This window comes from Hylobates moloch, unplaced genomic scaffold (genome assembly GCF_009828535.3).
Source record: "Hylobates moloch isolate HMO894 unplaced genomic scaffold, HMol_V3 SCAFFOLD_18, whole genome shotgun sequence".
NCBI classification, from domain to species: Eukaryota; Metazoa; Chordata; class Mammalia; order Primates; family Hylobatidae; genus Hylobates; species Hylobates moloch.
Genome location: NW_026652293.1, coordinates 2946757 through 2964827, shown reverse-complemented (window position 1 = coordinate 2964827; position 18071 = coordinate 2946757). Strand labels below are relative to the sequence as shown.

The window sequence follows — 18071 nt, the reverse complement described above, 5'->3', positions numbered from 1 at the left end:
ATAATATCATTCATTGAGTACTTACAATGGGGTCAGACCCTGAAACATCGTGGTTTACTTCTCACAATGACTCTATAATGTAGAATAGCTACTATTATTCCCATTTCAAATGTGGGGAACCCAAGTGGGCAAGTATCCTAATCAAACTCACATAGCTAATAAATTACTAGAGGGTTCCTAGAGAAGAAGACAGAAACAAACCCACATATGTGTGAGAACTTAGCATATAAAGAAAAGGGCATTTCAAATCAGAAAGGAAAAACTGGATTATTTAATAAATAGTAATGGGACAGCTGAATAAGCAATGTGGAAAATAAGTTAGATTATTGCTTCACATAATATATAAAAATAAATTCCAAATGGTTTAATATTCTAAATATTTTAACACAACTATAAAGTTACCAAAAGGAAAAATGGAAGCGTATTTTTATTATTTAGGTAAGGAGAAGAACTTCCTAAGCATTATATAAAACTCAGAACCATAAAGGAAAACACGGACATAAAACTTGTTCACTTCTAAATGGTTTAAAAAAAAAAGTTTAAAAAGTTAAAAGAAAAAATGTTTAAATAGAGAAAAATGTCTTTCAATATGTCTATGATTTATGATCAATATTCATTACATATAAGCAGCTCCTATCACTGAATAAATAAAAGATAACCCATTCAGCAAATAAGCAAAATATGATTGCTTTGCCTATTAGATTTGTCTCCACAACTAGACTGTAACCTCCTCAAAGGCAGAGTCAGTTTCTTACATCTATATCTCTGTGACCCACCGGGTCTGGCATAGTGCTGAGCCTACAGTAGGTAATCAATATGTACTTGGCCAGCAGCTTCTCCTTGCTGGCTCAGCAGAAATGCTGTCAGATGCCTTTCCCCGGGCTTCTCTGACTGGGAAGCTGATCCAGAGCTCCCAGATTCCAAGCCGCCAGCCACACCACATAAATTGTGGAGTCACACTCTGGGGAGTGTTGTCCAGAGGATGTACTGACTGTTTTATTCAGGGTTAATACTTCTTGATTTTCTTGTTTGAAAAATTGAAAAATTGAGTAGCACAGGAGTGAACACATGAATATTTACTGAATGACTTCATTAATGACAACTGTCATTGATGTAAGAAAATCAGGCCAGGCGTGGTGGCTCATGCCTGTAATCTCAACCTGGGAGGTAGAGATGGGTGGATGGCTTGAGCTAAGGAGGTGAAGACCAGCCTGGCCAACATGGTGAAACCCCAACTCCATAAAAATACAAAAAAAATTAGCTGAGCATGATGGTGTATGCCTATAGTCCCAAGTACTTAGGTGGCTGAGATGGGAGGATGGCTGGAGCCTGGGATGCAGAGGTTGCAGTGAGCTGAGATCGTGCCACTGCACTCCAGCTTGGGTGACATAGGCAGACCCTGTCTCGAAAAAAAAAAAGATAAAAAAAGAAAGAAAAGAAAATCATACAGCATACTAAACATTAGGCAAGTAACAATACGAAATATATAGCACTCCAGAAATGCCAGGTTTTCCGAATGGCCAATAGATAGAAATTTTTCAAATAATCCATCCTTCAACATATGTAATGGTATCCCAAACACTCATTCCAAACCACATCATGAAGCCTTCTGCTAATTACTCTCAACTCCCCAAAAGACAGGACAAATATTAATGCTTATCAATAGAAGATCCTTTCTACAAAGTTGTCCTTGCAAACCCTAGAGGATGAGACTGGGAAAAAAAGAACTAAAACAATGTATTAAAAGCTTGTAAAAATGAGCGGGAAAATCCCTATAATTAAATAGGATATATAGGCAAAGAATCTGAACAATTAACACTTAAAAGGGTAATTTTAAATGGATAATAAATAGGAAAAAAAACACTTCGATCTCACTAGCATTAAAGAGCTCATTAAACAAAAACAATTGTGGGCAATTTGACAATTTAAAAGTTATACTATTCAATGCTGGTGAGGCATAATGAGTCAGACACTCACATTCTGTATGAGGACTTGGAAATGGGTTCAGTTCTTCTGGAAAGCTACTTGGCAAAATGTCTCAGAAACCTCAGTTCACATTCCTTGACACAGCAATTCTCAACTTCTAGGAAATATTTCATAATGTCAACAAAATGTATTTGTATAATAATTTTTACCTCAGCATTGTTTTTAATAATGAAAATTGAGCCTCATAAATATCTAATAATAGAGGAAACATTAATAAAATTCTAAATTATATTTATGAGGAATTTTAATAATGGGGATATTTTTGTGATAAAGACTAAATAAACATACGATTTTTAAATTGTATACAAGTCGAAATCTCCATTATGTAAAATGTACACAGACAAAAACAAAAACGAAACACACCAAAAAGTTAATAGTATAATAGTACTTCTCTGAGTCTGTTGGGTGTTTTTTTCTTTATATTCTTTGCATGCATTCATCATGGTAAAAATGCATTAATTTAAAAATCAGATAAAAAATATGCTTCAAGATAGTGATATTTCACTTTTTAAAATCTCAGCAAGAACTTTTCCCTCACAGAACTCTATACTGCTTTAAAATGCTGAATGTTTTACTCTATTGAACAGCGAAGTTTGAAACTAGAAGCAAACTCTACCTCCACAGATGTGAAAAGAAACATGAACCCTCCTTCCTCCCCTCCGCCCCATTTCCATTCCCAGTGGACTCCTCTCCTCCTGTTCACTCCCTGGCTCTGATGCCCTCACTTTGCATCACAACATGTTGTTTCTCTCTTGTTTCTTGGTAAATATCGGGTTCCTTTCAAAATCACTCAGCAAACATTCACCGCCTCACTCCTCAATGTCAGCTCCCAGCCAGACACTAGCAAGTTTTACTTCAGGTTAAACGATGAGTTCCTGACTGGAACGTGGGGCTTCCTACTTCCTGGGCTCTGCCTGGGGCTCCCAAACTAAGGGAGGAGCCCATCACTGGACACCACTGAAAAAGGCCCTGCGCTCCGTCTCCTCCATAGCCCCCTGGACACCTGTCAGTTCGAATGCCTCTTCCCCTGACCAGGCCACTATCATTTTGTTGTCAGAGGGATTCCTAACAGCCCCTCTACCTCCTGCTCACTAAGCTCTATTCCGTCTCCATGCTCTAGCTGGAGCCATATTTCTTTTCATTTCTTTTTTAGAAGGATATTTCTATGTTTCCCAGGTCAGATTCAAACTCCTGGACTCAAACAATCCTCCTCCCTCAGCCTCCGAGTAGCTGGGATTACAGGCGTGAGCCACCACCCCTCGGCTTAGAGCCATCTTTCTAAAATGAAATCTGATGACATACTTACCCTGCTTAAAATCCCTCAATTCCCCTCACCTCCACCGCCTTCTCCACCACTGCCGCTTTTAAGACAGATTCTAAACTATTTAACTTGGCTATGTGACTGGCCCTTCCTAGTCTCTCCAACCTCATATTACTTCTCATGTATTTATATATATATACACACACACACACATTTTGGAGACAGAGTATCTCTCTCACCCAGGCTGAAGAGCAGTGGCACAATCTCAGCTCAATGCAACCTCTGCCTCGGGAGTTCGACAATTCTCCTGCCTCACCCTCCCGAGTAGCTGGGATTACAGGCACCCGCCACCACACCCAGCTAATTTTTGTATTTTTAGTAGATGGGGGTTTCACCATGTTGGCCAGGCTGGTCTCGAACTCCTGACCTCAAGTGATCCACCCACCTCGGCCTCCCAAAGTGCCGGGATTAAAGGCATGAGCCACTGTGCCCGGCCCCTCATGTATTTACATATTTATTTACTCCATGAGTTTGGGTGGAGCACTTTCTATGTGTCAGGCACTGGGCTGGGTGCAAGGGGTAGAGCTCTGAAAGAGACGCACCCTGTTGGCATGGAAGTCAGTCTTCACTACAACTGCTTTCTGTCCTTGCTACTCCAAGTGTGATCTGTGGACTAGCAGCATCGGCATCACCTGGAAGCAGAACCTCAGATCCTTTGCTAGACCCTCTGCATAGAAATACACATTTCCATTCACTGGTGAGTTCTTATGCATGTCAAAGTTTAAGAAGCATTGGTTTGTGTCTCTTGAACTCTCAATGCTCTCTCTCTGCTGCAGCCCTCTTCACATGCATTCAGCCTGGGATACTCTTGGCCCTTATCTTTGTCTAACTTCCCTCTATCCTTCCAGTTTCTGCATGGCACTTATGCCTGTTAGGAAGATTTCCTTCCCTGACCCCCTAAGTTGGAGTCGTGAGCCACCTACGTGGTGTCACCATCAAAGCACTTATGGCTGTGTTCCATGGATGCTGCCCGTTCCCCTACAGATGCTATAAGAGGAGACACTATGTCTATCTCTTCATACTTGCATCCCTAGCAGCAAGCCTACTGTCTGCCATAGGGTAGTGGGTCAATAAAAACCTATTGGAAACACACACACACACACACACACAGAGAGAGAGAGAGAGAGAGAGAGAAAGAGAGAGAGAGAGAATCCAGTGCAACTGTATAATTTTCAGGCTTAACAAATAAGTTCAAGTTTCTTAATTCCTCAAGACAGGGTGGGATTTGGAGGTAGTGAGCAGGTCCTAGGAAGAAAACAACATTATCTGCATTATTTCCTTAGTTTCATGGTTCATGTTGTATGTACAAGTTTAGCCTTGTCCAGAGCCCCTGCTGGCCCACTAGACATCTTTGTGTGAATTAGAAAGAGAAACTCCTTCCTCAGCACAGATGCAATTCCAGACCGTGGTCCATGGAGGACTCAGCAAGCAAATCACAAGCTGGTTTCCACTTCCCCCTAAGCAGGGTATAGCCTGCACGACCTCATGTGGTAGCCCTGCCTTGTACCCACAATAAAACTGAGAATGGCCATGGCGCAAACGCTGGAAACTAGTCCTGGTGCTACATGACCTCGGATGAGGAATTAACTTTCAGCTGTGCCTATTTCACAGAGCTTAGAGAATCCACATTTTAAAATACAGTCATGCCTCACACAAAGCTTATTTTCTAAAGGTAAAAGCTAGAGTAAAAATTGCATATGACCATAATTACTCTTGAAAATGCTTTAGTATCACCCATAAAGTAGAGCCTGATGCCCAGGTTGATATGCCACTTTGGAGACTCTCAATAAGCCTACCACAACCTTCAGGGAGGGAAGAAATGCTGATTCTTTGGTAGCCCATCATTTGATCTAGTTGGTTTACCTGGGTAGTTCATGTCTACCTAAGGTACAGATCTTCAGATATCAGAATCAATCACTTTCAGCAGAGTAAGATACTCATAATACAGGATCTTCAGCCCCAGAGACAGCTAGGAAAAGACAGATTGCCCTCTCGCATCTCAAACTCAGTCTGAGGCATATGCTCACTGAAACCAATGGCAAGTGAATCCTTAGTGCTGCCAGCATGGAACTTTGGCAGGTTTTAACTTTTAACTTATTCCATTAGCTTATGACACATGTGCAGACCATGTCTTTCCCATGAGAAAGCCACGGCTGGTATGCTTCTGGTACGAACTGTTGCTTTGAGTTGAGTCGTGTTCCCCCATAGTGGAAAGACTGGCATACAGCCCTTCACAGTCTTTCCCTTCGTTCCTCTCCTAGCTAATAGTGGGGTGAGAACTAGATCTGCTGGCAGAGGGAGTGAACTGGAGCAAGGCAACAACTCCAGTGTGAAAGCTTTGGTAACAACCCTCTTGGGCTTGTGGATGGCCAGTGCTAATCTCTCAGACCAGTATCGGCACAGACCACCAAGCTAACAGTAATCTCAGTCACCTACTCCAATACCCCAGACCTGAAAAAAAATCCTAGCCCCTCCCGGATAAAAACAACACATGCACTTTACTTTCCAGGGCAAAACATATCACTCAAACCTGAATGCCACCAAATTAAACAGTTATCCTCATGTGCCATAAGGACCACCCCGGAATTGTTCAGTTGAATCAATTTCCTACCAGTCAATGCTACCTATGAAGAACAGGACTTCTTACAAAACTAGTGTTTTTAAAAAACAGAAACAAACCACTCTTAACACCCATGCAGGCTTGCTAGGCCCATATGCCCCACTTTCCATACTTCTAATACAGCTAATCTCCAATAGGAAACCTCCTAAGGGAAGAGCAAGTTTTCTTCCGTATGGCTACTGTATGGCTTCTGTAGGGCTACTGACCTAAAACCTCATTAACATACTTTGTGGAAGTAATTGTAGCCAAAAACAAATACAAATTAACAACGCATTGTTGTTAATACTTGGGACAAACTTTTATTTAGAAACTCTTAATTAGGCACCCACTGTGTTGCTTGTGCTAAGTGCTGTGGAAGATAGATACAAAGATGAACTGGACAGAATTTCTGTCCCATCTTCTCCCTCCCTTGTTAAAAAGTCTACAAGTGCCTTAAGCCAGCAACTCACCATATGTAAACCAATAGGAAAAAACACCAACTCTTAGCAACAACAATATAGATGAAGAAGTCTTAATTAGTTAGTGACAAGAACCTCATCAAATGTTCCTGTGAGAAACAGTGTAACTGATCAATCTATATCATTCATCCCAACATACACAATGGCTTCATGTAACAGCATTTAGCTGATGGGAGGGAAGAAAAACCAAGACAGCAACAGAGGAAGAGGAGATATTTTACTATTTCAAACACATAAAGGTATGGTTCAGAATGGTCTCAATACTCACTGTTCTTCTTGTACATCAAAATTTCAAAGGAATTCATCTCATAGTTCTCAAATGTTTGCCGCACTTTTTCAATCGTGTCTTTATCAGTCAGCTCCCCATACATAAAACTGCAAACAACCAAAGAACTCCAGTTAGATTAACAAGTATTTGTTATTCTACAAGCATATGTTAAATATCTGTTCTATATTCAGCACTGTGCTATGTACTGTGGAACACACACACACACACACAGTGAAAACATTCATTGGCTCAAAAAAATTTACTGATTCAACTGTGAATAAGACTTTTTCATTGCCTCCAAAAAACTAACAGTCTAATGAGAGATACACACCATAAAACAGTAGATCAGAAAACAGTGGATTAGAGAACAATGTGATCACTGCCACAATGGCAGCACACATAATGAATTACAGAACACACAGAATAGGCACAGTGCACTCCCTGGTTGATCAGAGAATGCTTCCCACAAGTAAAGACAAATTAGGTGTAAGGGGCAGGAAGGAGGGGAAACGGCTGAGAGAAAGAAGGAGAAAAACATTCCAAACAAAAGACAAGCAACTGCAAAGGCACAGAGGTGACAGTCAGATTAATTCCAGATCCTGATTATAGTTCATTTCAGTATGATTGAAATATAGACAATGAGAGAGAAATTTGCAACAGATAATATAGAGAAGTAAACAGAGGCAAGATCATGGAGGAGACCACGGCATTATAAGCCATGGGAAGTAATTTAATCTTTTTCTTGAAAGCAATGGGAGCACATGGGAGGGTTTTAAGCAAAGGAGAAACATAATCAGGTTTCATTTTAGAAATGCAACTCTGGGCGACTTCCTGGTAAAGACGGCTGAGTAAGTGTAGACCATAGATTTTCTCCTTTTCTAGTTCTCAGCAGAATTTATTTAAATGTACATGTAATTTATTAGAGAAAACCTCGGGATAGCAGAAGGTCTACTTACTAATACTAGTTCTCACCAGAAGCAAGAAAAATGCCAGGACTGTCTATTTTCCTGGGCCCCGCACTGAATCTGGTCTAAAAATCATGGTTTGTCCCTCTGGGAACAGGATATACTTCCAATTAAGTAGAATGAATAATGGCACAGGAGACTAACAAAATGCCAGAGGAGGGAGAAAAAAACATCTTCCAATGGGGCTGGAATGTCCAGTTCTCTGACAAAGGCTGCCCACGGGCGCAGCAAGCATTTCCCCTGCCCACCCAAGGCCTTCAGACTGCAATAACAAGAAAGAGCAGCAATGACCACTCCTCAAGTCTTAGGTAATGCACAAACTGCCATGGGTTCCTGAATGTTACTGTAAAGTAAATATAATCTAACCTTTTTTTATGACTTGAATCACAAAAACACAGAATTTCAGAGCTACAAAGAACCTCAGAGGTTATCAAGTGCAATTTCTGATCTAAAACTGAACCACCAAGTCAAGTACCATGCTTAGCTTGATACCGGAACAGCCTTGGGCATACTACAGGCATCCAATTCTGGTACCCAATAAGAAAAGAGTCCTAGCTGTTGACTTTGTGAATTCTGTATCACAGTTGTTATCTTATGTCCCTTCCCAGCCCTCTGAGGAATGTGGTTATCTGTGGTTGTCCTTATGCACTCATGTAGTTCTCTGCTTTGGGGCTGTACTCTTTGTCTGTAAGCCAGAAAATGGAAATTTGAGCTTGTTGAATTATCTCTAGAAAGAATAATAGATCAAACTGAACTTGTTGAATTATCTCTAGAAAGAAGAATGGATCAAGACTAACTTAGCCCTGCCTGAGAATAAGAGGATTTTTCCTCTTGCTCTTTGTGAGTTAATTTTCTAGATAAGTGACCTCCATTTAAATGAATTGATGGTATATATGCTAGCAATTTCCTTAACAAGGTAAAAGAAATCCCTGTAAAGTTGAATCTTCCAAATAAATGAAGTGTCATAATCACACCTAGTCTTCACTCGTCTTATGCACTTTTTCAAGCTGTAGATTACCAGTAGTTCTAAGTTTCCATTACCTGGATCTTAGATTGCAAATGCTTGCAATGCACAAAATAAATAAAAGAGACTCCCGAGCTATCAGGAACATAGCTAGCACAAAGGTATGTTTATTTATAGAGAAGGGATACCTTTGGGTAATTCAATAAGTTGCTAAAAACTGTGCATAAAAGAAAAGTTGGCTAAATTAGCAAGTTATTTTATCTGATTTCCTTAAAAGGTCTGATTATAGCCAATAAGGAAGGTAAAGAAAGGCTGTTCAAATCACACTAAAAAGTGAAGCTACATCTCTCATATTGTTCTGATTATATATGTGCAATACAGATAGAGATGTACATGCAGATAAATAGATCTATAAATACTTAAGAGGATAACAGCACACAAAGAATATAAGATAATTCTATTGCAGTAAGAACTATAATTTCTAAACCTTTGAACAGTTAGGGGGAAGAATCTTCAATTTTCCATTTATCAGTCCCCAAAATCTAAGACTTAAGAAAGTGGAAATATTTTCAAAACATTTGATACTTCCTTCTTATGAGCTCAGATATTTATTTTATTTTAGAAAAGTATTTTATTTTAAAATAATGTAAAGTGACATGGCTGACTTAGTAAGTAAAAATGCAACTTCTGAAAACAGAAGACTATGCTTGGTCAGACAGTTTTCTCCACTCTTCATAGATGAGTTTGTTTCTTGATTTGTCATGAATGATTCCACTTCATGCAAACACCACTGAAGACAGAAGACTCAAGAGGGCAGAGACTGAAAGGAGCCAAAAGGCTATGGTGGGCCAAGAACTTGCCAGGGCACAGCAGGGGAATGTGTGGCAGGATCCAGGCTACATGTTTGGCTCAACACCTGGAAGATGCTTTAAAAGAGCTTTTCTAACACCATGGCCTAAGGACACCACTTGGTTAGAAACCCTGTAAAAATATACCAGCTGCACTGTTAGTGCAATTTGCTACGAGTTCAGAGAGAGAGAGAAATGTAACAGCATGAATTAGAAGGCAACAAAATATTGGTTCTCTCATCTTTTTCTGAAGTAAAAAATTTTGGCCGAGGCCAGGCGTGGTGGCTCAAGCCTGTAATCCAGCACTTTGGGAGGCCGAGGCAGGCAGATCACCTAAGGTCAGGAGTTCGAGACCAGCCTAGCCAACACGGTGAAACCCTGTCTCTACTAAAAATACAAAAAAAAAAAAAAATTAGCCAGGTGTGGTGGCACATGCCTGTAATCCCAGCTACTCAGGAGGCTGAATCAGTAGAATTGCTCGAACCCAGGAGGCAGAGGCTGCAGTGAGCCAAGATCACGCCACTGCACTCCAGTCTGGGCAACAAAGCAAGATGCCATCTCAAAACAAAAAAGACTTTTGACTGAGGAAAAGCTCTATGAACAAGGTCCTTGTCTCCAACATTGTAGTTACGCTTCTAAAATGCTCATAAATTTGTAAAAATTGTTTTAATCATCTAAAATTTCATTTCACTGTATTTGAGCTTCTAACTTTCACATTTAATTTAACCTAAAATGTTATAACTTTTGAGTTCACGTGTTATAGACAGAATGGTTTTCCTGAGTTCTTCTGGGTTTTCTCCCATCTTAGTGACTGCAAGTTTGTCAGTTGTGGGAACTATGTTTTACATCTGCTTTGATTTTCCCTGTACAGTACATGAACTGGAGATGATATGGCAATAAATTTTCCTCTGAATACACACTGAATGAGGTAAAGGCAATTCCCAAATGCAGTAAGCCATTTTCTTTTTCCAAAAGATACCATAATAGATTGTTCACCAGAACAATCCCAAACATAAATACCTGCAGGTGCTGCTTTTTTGCATCACTTCTGCCCTGTGATAGCCAGACAGCTTGCAAAATCCATCATTGCTGTACACAATAGGCCAGTCCACTATCTGAGCATTCCCCAACACAAAATTAGTATCTGTTAAAAAAAAAAAGGTGGGGGGAAGGGCACATGAGGCAACACATTAGTTGAGATTCAATGAGGACATAAATAATGTCAAGCAATCCAGATATTTCTGTTTCCCTCCAAAACATAGACTCTTGAACAGGAATGTGGCCCTGTAAGGAATATAAAACAACACTGTTTTAGAAGTGAATATTTTGAATGCAAGTGCTAACTTAGGTCACTGTACTCTAAGAAGAAGTTAGAAAAGAAAGCATATTTAACCAACCAACCAACAAATCCTGCAGAAATCCAGTGGATTCCCATGAGACATATTTAAGTCTTAGTTTTTCATCCCAGTGAAGGTATACCAATAATAGCAAGACAGAGGCCAAAAGTAATTTATTCTGAGCTTTGTCCAGCATCTTAGCCTTTTCAGTCTTTTGGCCAGAAGCTAAAAATTTGCCTTCTTGACCCTAACTAGGATTTGCCCAACCTAGGAGGGTATCTCAGGAAGGCACAGGAAGGAGGCTGAGCACTGCCTCATGGACACTCACAGCACCATGGAACCCTCCCCTTGGTAAGGAATAGTAACTAGACTCTCCTAATACTAGAGCTTTGTAGAGGCTGATCAAGATGCTCACACAATAGGACCTTCTTGCTAATTTTGAAATTCTTGCTGATTTTGAAATGCAGCCACAGAGCTGCATTTTGGGGCTCTGTCACAGAGCAGCAGCCTACCACACACTCATGACGCAGAGTTTAGGTAGGCTAGTTGTGTTTGGCCAGCTTAGTGTATTCTCACTACTTCCCACATTTTTGAAAATCAGTCGTCAATACTTTTTATGCTCAGGAAATCAACTGTCCTTCCTTTCTTTTCAAGCATTTCAATTAAGCAAATAACATCCAGAACTTAAATGTAATCATTATTTTAGTTTGGCCCTTCCTTTCCACAGAAGACCCACCCAATTCCCCCACCCTTCAAAAAAAGAAAGAATACAAACACCCTTCTTTAGTTGTAAACTGGAGAGGGTATTGTATGTGTATGTGTGTGTGTGTATACACATACTACATAGAGTGAAATAATAGTGATATATCACCATTTAATTGAAAGCATTTACAGTTTTTTCACAATATGGATAACCATCCCTTCAGATAGGCTTCTCCACCCTCCTTAGATGAGTTTATTCTTGATTTGGCAGGCTTGGGAAAATGATTCCACTTCATGCAGACACCACTGAAGACAAAAGACTTGGAAGAAGACAGGGCCTGAGAGGAGATAAGGGTTGTAGTGAGCCAAGACCTTATAGGGGAGGGCGAGGGAGGAGGAATTACTAAATACGGCAATCTATTCTTGAGAATGCTTTGATATATTTAAAAGGAACAGAGAATACAACATTTATGATGTGAATCTATAAAGCTACTATTTTTATAAATATGCTTCTAATGAAAATCTACAACCAGTCCTTCCCTCCATCTGTCCCATATATACATAAATTGTTCTTGAGTGCCAACAGGTGCCAAGCACAATGCAAGACCCTGAGGGTCTCCAGATTGATAAGAAATGGTCCCTGCACTCAAGGAACTTAGCAAGACAAATAGATGTGTCCACAACTAACTAAAGAAACAGGTAAGAAAACAATGAACTCAGAGAGGTAAAGGGCTGCGTCTCAGAGGGGATAATATTTGAACTTGCTCTAGTCTAAAAGGATGAGTAAGATTTATTTAAACTTTTTGAATGCCTAATAGGTAACTGGCACAGATAATACAAAAACAATACATATGGAAATTAAAATATGATCACTGTCTTCATGAACTCAAGAGGGTGTGAGAGGAAGGGAACATTCCAGGCAGAGGATCCAGCATGGGCAAAGGCATGGCAGCACGGAACACAGTGCAGGCTAGGGTAGACAAAGGGCAGCCAGGAAGAGTGGCAGGATGAGTAACTGAAGACTAGGCTGGGAAGGGTCTGGAATGAATAAAGTCAGAGAGCTTTGATTTTATCCTAGGGGCAGAATAATCCTTCATATTGGTCTTCTCTCCCTGAATAAACTCACATTTCCTGAACTGAATAGCTTAGACTTAAAAGTAGTACAGTATTTACTAAATTACTCCCAAGTGTATATGAAGCCTAGTCGGTTTGACCATCTCTTTTGTTAACTCCTGAAACAGTAGTTAATTTCCCTCAAAACACCTAGAGCAGGAGGAAAAACTGAGTGTGCTTTATCATGGCTAGTGCTCCACTGAGATTATCTATGCGGAAAGAGGGAAGAATAGCCAGTTATAGACAATAAGTTGACCACATATATTTATTTTCTTTTGTATACCAGACCCCAGTAAAATAAAAGTAAACAAATTAAAAATGTAAAAATCCACAAAAATGAAAATTAGGTAAAAAAGAATGAACAAAAAAATAACTGAGGAAGAAGCAGCAATATTATAGGAAACAGAGAAGAACTTTAAAAAAAAAATCTAATTGGTATCCTTAGAGAGATTCAAGAAGTATTACATTCACAAAACAAAAACAGAATGCTATGAGGAAAAAAAAAAATAAGGGAACAAGAAGTCTTATAAATTAAAAATGAATAGCAATTAAATATTCAACATGAATTTTAGAAGATAGTCTTACAGAAAGTAGTATAGAAAGAGAAAGAGACAAGAAACACGGAGAAGAAAAAAAGAAGACATGAGGATCAGTCCAAGAGGAAAAACATGCACCCTAAGAGGAATAGCAGAAAGAACAACATGAGAAAAGGCCAGAAGACATTCTTTTTAAAATTAAAACAATCAAATATGAGTATATAATGAAGATATTTTTATATATTATGCAAAGATTAGGGGAAATTATTTACCACATATTCTTTCTTTGGCAGTTACTTGAGGATGTGTACCAGCAAGATGAGGGAATAAAGCAAAAAGGAGGACAACATGGAAACGAGGGAAAAACAGCTCCAAATGTAGAAAGCAAGGAAGAGAGCTAGTAGACAGTATTCAATACTAAACAATTCAGAGACTAGAAGTTCCAAAAGAGAATTATCTGGGGGTAAAGGAGGTCAGGATTTGATGATATTCTTGATCATTTAGAACAACATTGTCAATAAAGGTATGGCAGGAAAGGGAATTAGAAATATCAAAGAAAACAAAAACCAAAATCTCGTGGTCACATCATTGTAGGAATAAGGTAAGCACCTTATTAATTTCGAATTTTAAAACTAATACATAATAAAGGATGGAATATTTAATTATCATAAGTATCTGAATGTAATCTCATTGATTCTGACGCTAAAAATAAAGGTGATAAAAGTTTAGGGAGAGAGGCCGGACGCGGTGGCTCACGCTTGTAATCCCAGCACTTTGGGAGGCCGAGGCGGGCGGATCACGGGGTCAGGAGATTGAGACCACAGTGAAACCCCGTCTCTACTAAAAATACAAAAAATTAGCCGGGCGTGGTGGCGGGCGCCTGTAGTCCCAGCTACTCAGAGAGGCTGAGGCAGGAGAATGGCGTGAACCCGGGAGGCGGAGCTTGCAGTGAGCCGAGATCGTGCCACTGCACTCCAGCCTGGGCGACAGAGCGAGACTCCGTCTCAAAAAAAAAGTTTAGGGAGAGAAAAGAGAACAATGATGAAGAGAATAAGAGATGGTGTGTACAGCTGATTAAAAAATGGTATAAATATTTTACTTAAAGTTGCAAAGATAGGAGAGTAATATAATTATATTAGGAGGAGGGGTAGGGAGTATGATTAAGTGAGCTAAAACCTCAACTAATTAACAGAAGTCAACAGATAATATCTAAAATGGATAAATCTATAAGTAGCTGTAATAATGCATGTTATTTAGAGACATGGCAGAAACTATAAGAAGAAAGCTAAAATTAGAAGACACGGCCTCTGGTGAGTAGGATGGGAGGAGGGACAAGGCATAGAATGGTTATTTACATTACATTACAAGCTCTTCTGCTTAATTTTTGTAAACATGAACTTACTGACTTTGATAAAAATAACTACGTACTTAATTTTAATTAATTTAATCATAAAAGATTAATTTATTGATTAATTTTTTACTTACTGAAAAATGAGAGCAAGATAGATTTCAAGCTCCAGATATCACTGCAAGTGCTCACAAAAGTGTTCTGATAACCTTTTAAAGTTGTTCATCCTTTCGTAAGCATACCCTCAGTCCCTGGTGTGCATATTACACCCCCATCTAAGAAAAACCAAACCCACCACCTCTGCCCAGCGGTCCCACCGTCTGGGAAGTGAGGAGCGCCTCTGTCCGGCCCCGGACCCATCTAGGAAGTGAGGAGCACCTCTGCCTGGCTGCCCCAGGGTCTGGGAAGTGAGGAGCGCCTCTGCCCAGTTGCCCCACTGTCTAGGAAGCGAGGAGCGCCTCTGCCCCGCCGCTGTGCAACCCTCCAAGTATGAAGTGACAGCCTTGTGTGTGATCTTTCTGCCCTCCCCAAGTTTGCATTTTCGACATTAAAATTTACTTTTTATTAAATAAAAAAAAAAAAAGCCCACTAGCATCTTCTCTGACTTTAGTAAGGGAAACAGAAAAATAGGAAGTGCAGTAGGAATAGAATCATCAGCCTATCACCCACTCAGAAGATTCTCACCATAGAATTTAAAATTCCAAAACAGTTTCCTCTCTCTGCTAATCCAAGCAAGCAATTATAACTCTAGGGAGCAAGATTCCCTTGTCACTCCATGATAGAAGGTCTAGGAATTCCCTCTTTACCCACGGAGTTAGAGAATGGAAGAAAGATTTCTAGTCCCAGCCACAAAGCTGTTTGCCTCCAACAGTATAGAAATTCTTCCCCCATCCCGTCCCCATTCCTCCACGCACCTTCTCTTCTATTCTAAACCATAAATAATCGACCTGTAAATTACCTTCCAGAACACAATCTGTTTATAAGTTAGGGGCTACCCATACAAATACCATAACACCACATATATCATCAGGAATTAAGGGATTCCACATAAGTGAGATTTTAGGTATTAATAATAATGCATACCATTTATTGATAATTACTCTTTACCAGGTACTGTTTTAAGTACTTTACCGTATATCATGGTTTTTTTTCAACCTTTACATGAATCTTTGTGAAGTGATATTACTTTACTGAAGGAAGTCTCAGGGATTTCATCATTTTACTCATGAGGAACCTGAGTCTCTGAGGATGCACAATAACCATTTATACCAGGGTAAAGTTGAGATTTGAACCTAGGTCTATGTGACTTCAAAATTTATGCTTTTAATCATTATATTATATGGTCTCCTTATGCCATTAGGTGCTAAAATCAGACCATTTCTATGAATATTGTTATTGTAGTCATATATTGTTATTCTGCCTTCTGATATACAATGATGCCCTCTGGAAATTTTGATGTGAGTAGAAGTCATTGTCCCACTTCTAAATGCTTGGGTTCTCCTGTCTATCTTTTCAATGTTTTGTCTCTTCCTTGAAGACTACCATCTTTTACTTCTTAAAACTTAGTGTGCTGGCCAATTTCTATAACAGTCCTGCTCTCATACAATAGAAGAGGAGAAGGAACAGGAGAGAAAAGGGTAAACTTTGTGCCTGGCTCCCCATTTGACACTCAGGGGTGAGGAAGAACACCACACTGGGTGACCCAAAGCAGCTGCACAGGAAACTTGGCTATGTTAGCACTCCTGAGCCTCCCTCAGTTCCCACGGAGTCTGGAAAGAATCCAGAAGTCCCCAAATGCCCGTGGCTGCTGAAGTTGAATAAGCAAATGGTTATCACAGTGGAGTGAGCTGATCTTATAGCCAAGGGCTGTATGTCAACCTACCCAATCCTAGGATCAGCTGGGGTGGGTGGGGGTGTTTGGGGGAGGACAGTGAGTCAGGCAAATATCAGACATGAGTTGGAGGCTAGTAATAGCCTACATTAGATCAAGTCTCTCTCTCTCTCTCTCTCTCTCTCTCTCTGTCTATCTCTCTTACACACACACACACACACACACAGAGAGAGAGAGAGAGAGAGAGAGAATATGTGTGTTGGAGTGGGGCAGAGGTACCAAGTTTTATTCAATCCAAGAGAATGGAACATAAGTTCGCCAGCTGTGGACTGGAGCCCCACATATCAGCTGAGCACCCAGTGACCAGCAGAGCAGGGACCATTGCCAGAGACCCAAGAAACAAGAGGGGAAAAATAGAGCTCTGCATCCAGGGCTCTGAGGCTCCAGAGGCTATGTAAGTGCCACTTGTTTCCACCCCACACACCATCTCAGAAGCAATGAGGTGGGTAGAAGTGCAATCTGAACCCACCCAGAAGAGACTGAGTTACCCAAAAGACTATTTAAAATGGAAGAGCTTGAGATACCACTTTAGAGTCCCCTCAACCACATTCCCTTTGCTATTCAGTAAGATGGGAGGGAATAGCAAAGGGGAAGATTGGATCTGTTAAATAAAATAAAGAAATAAGCCTATGTATGTCTGAGTAAGTTTGCCAGCATGCCTCTAGAAGTACATCTGCCATAGGAATAAACAGGCTCAGAAAGTGGGAATCTCCTGAATAAAGTACATAAATTCCAGTACGAGGACACTATGACAGCAACTTTGCTTAGCCAAGGCTTCTTAATTCCTCCAGGTGGTTGGCCATATTCCCCATGGTTGAGAATGCCAAATAAGAGAGCTAAAGTGAAGCAACAGAGTTTCTAGCCAAATACACAGATGGGCATTCTACATCCAAACATAAATGACTCTGGGATTATTTACTATTTTTCACACTCAGTAAACAGAAAACTAATTTTAAGCTAAGCAAAACGTAATCAGCAAAGTAACCCACTGCTTGGAAAAAATATCAAATAATATATAATCTCCCACATAAATAAATGGAAATATATCCCATGTTCATGTACTGGAAGAATTAATAATTCTTTTTGGGGGGGGTGTGGGAGTTGGTTTTCTTCTTGTTTTTTGTTTTGTTTTGTTTTTTTTTTTTTTTGAGACAGGGTCTTGCTCTGTCGCCCAGGCTGAAGTGCAGTGGTGCAATCTCAGCTCACTGCAGCCTCTGCATCCCGGGTTCAACCTCTGCCTCCCGGATTCAAGCAATTCCCCTGCCTCAGCCTCCTGAGTAGCTGGGACTATAGGCACACACCACCATAACCAGCTAATTTTTGTATTTTTAGTAGAGATGGGGATTCACTGTGTTGGTAAGGCAGGTCTCGAACTCCTGACCTCAAGTGATCCACCCGCCTTGGCCTCCCAAAGTGCTGGGATTACAGGCATGAGTCACTGCACCTAGCAAGAATTAATATTGTTAACATGTTCAGACTATTAACCTGTGATGGTTAATACTGAGTGTCAAATTGATTGGATTGAAGGATGCAAAGTATTAATCTTTGGTGTGTCTGTGAGGGTGTTGCCAAAGGAGATTAACATTTGAGTCAGTGGGCTGGGGAAGGCAGACCCATCCTTAATCTGGTGGGCACCATGTAATCAGCTTCCAGCAAATATAAAGCAGGCAGAAAAACGTAAAAAGGCAAGGCTGCTCTAGCCTTCCAGACTACA

At 40.2% G+C, this 18071-nt stretch overlaps 1 protein-coding gene across 2 annotated transcripts in view; it reads right to left on the bottom strand.

The window, feature by feature from the left end:
• The window catches only part of KCNH1 (potassium voltage-gated channel subfamily H member 1), a 463213-nt gene that overhangs the window by 428950 nt on the left and 16192 nt on the right, over window positions 1–18071 (bottom strand). For both annotated transcript variants that reach the window (XM_032137316.2, XM_032137317.2), the window contains exons 2-3: window positions 10451–10574; window positions 6654–6760 (exon numbers count right to left, since the gene is read on the bottom strand). In XM_032137316.2, the coding sequence (XP_031993207.1) occupies window positions 6654–6760; window positions 10451–10574 (231 nt within the window). The remainder of the gene's footprint in view (window positions 1–6653; window positions 6761–10450; window positions 10575–18071) is intronic.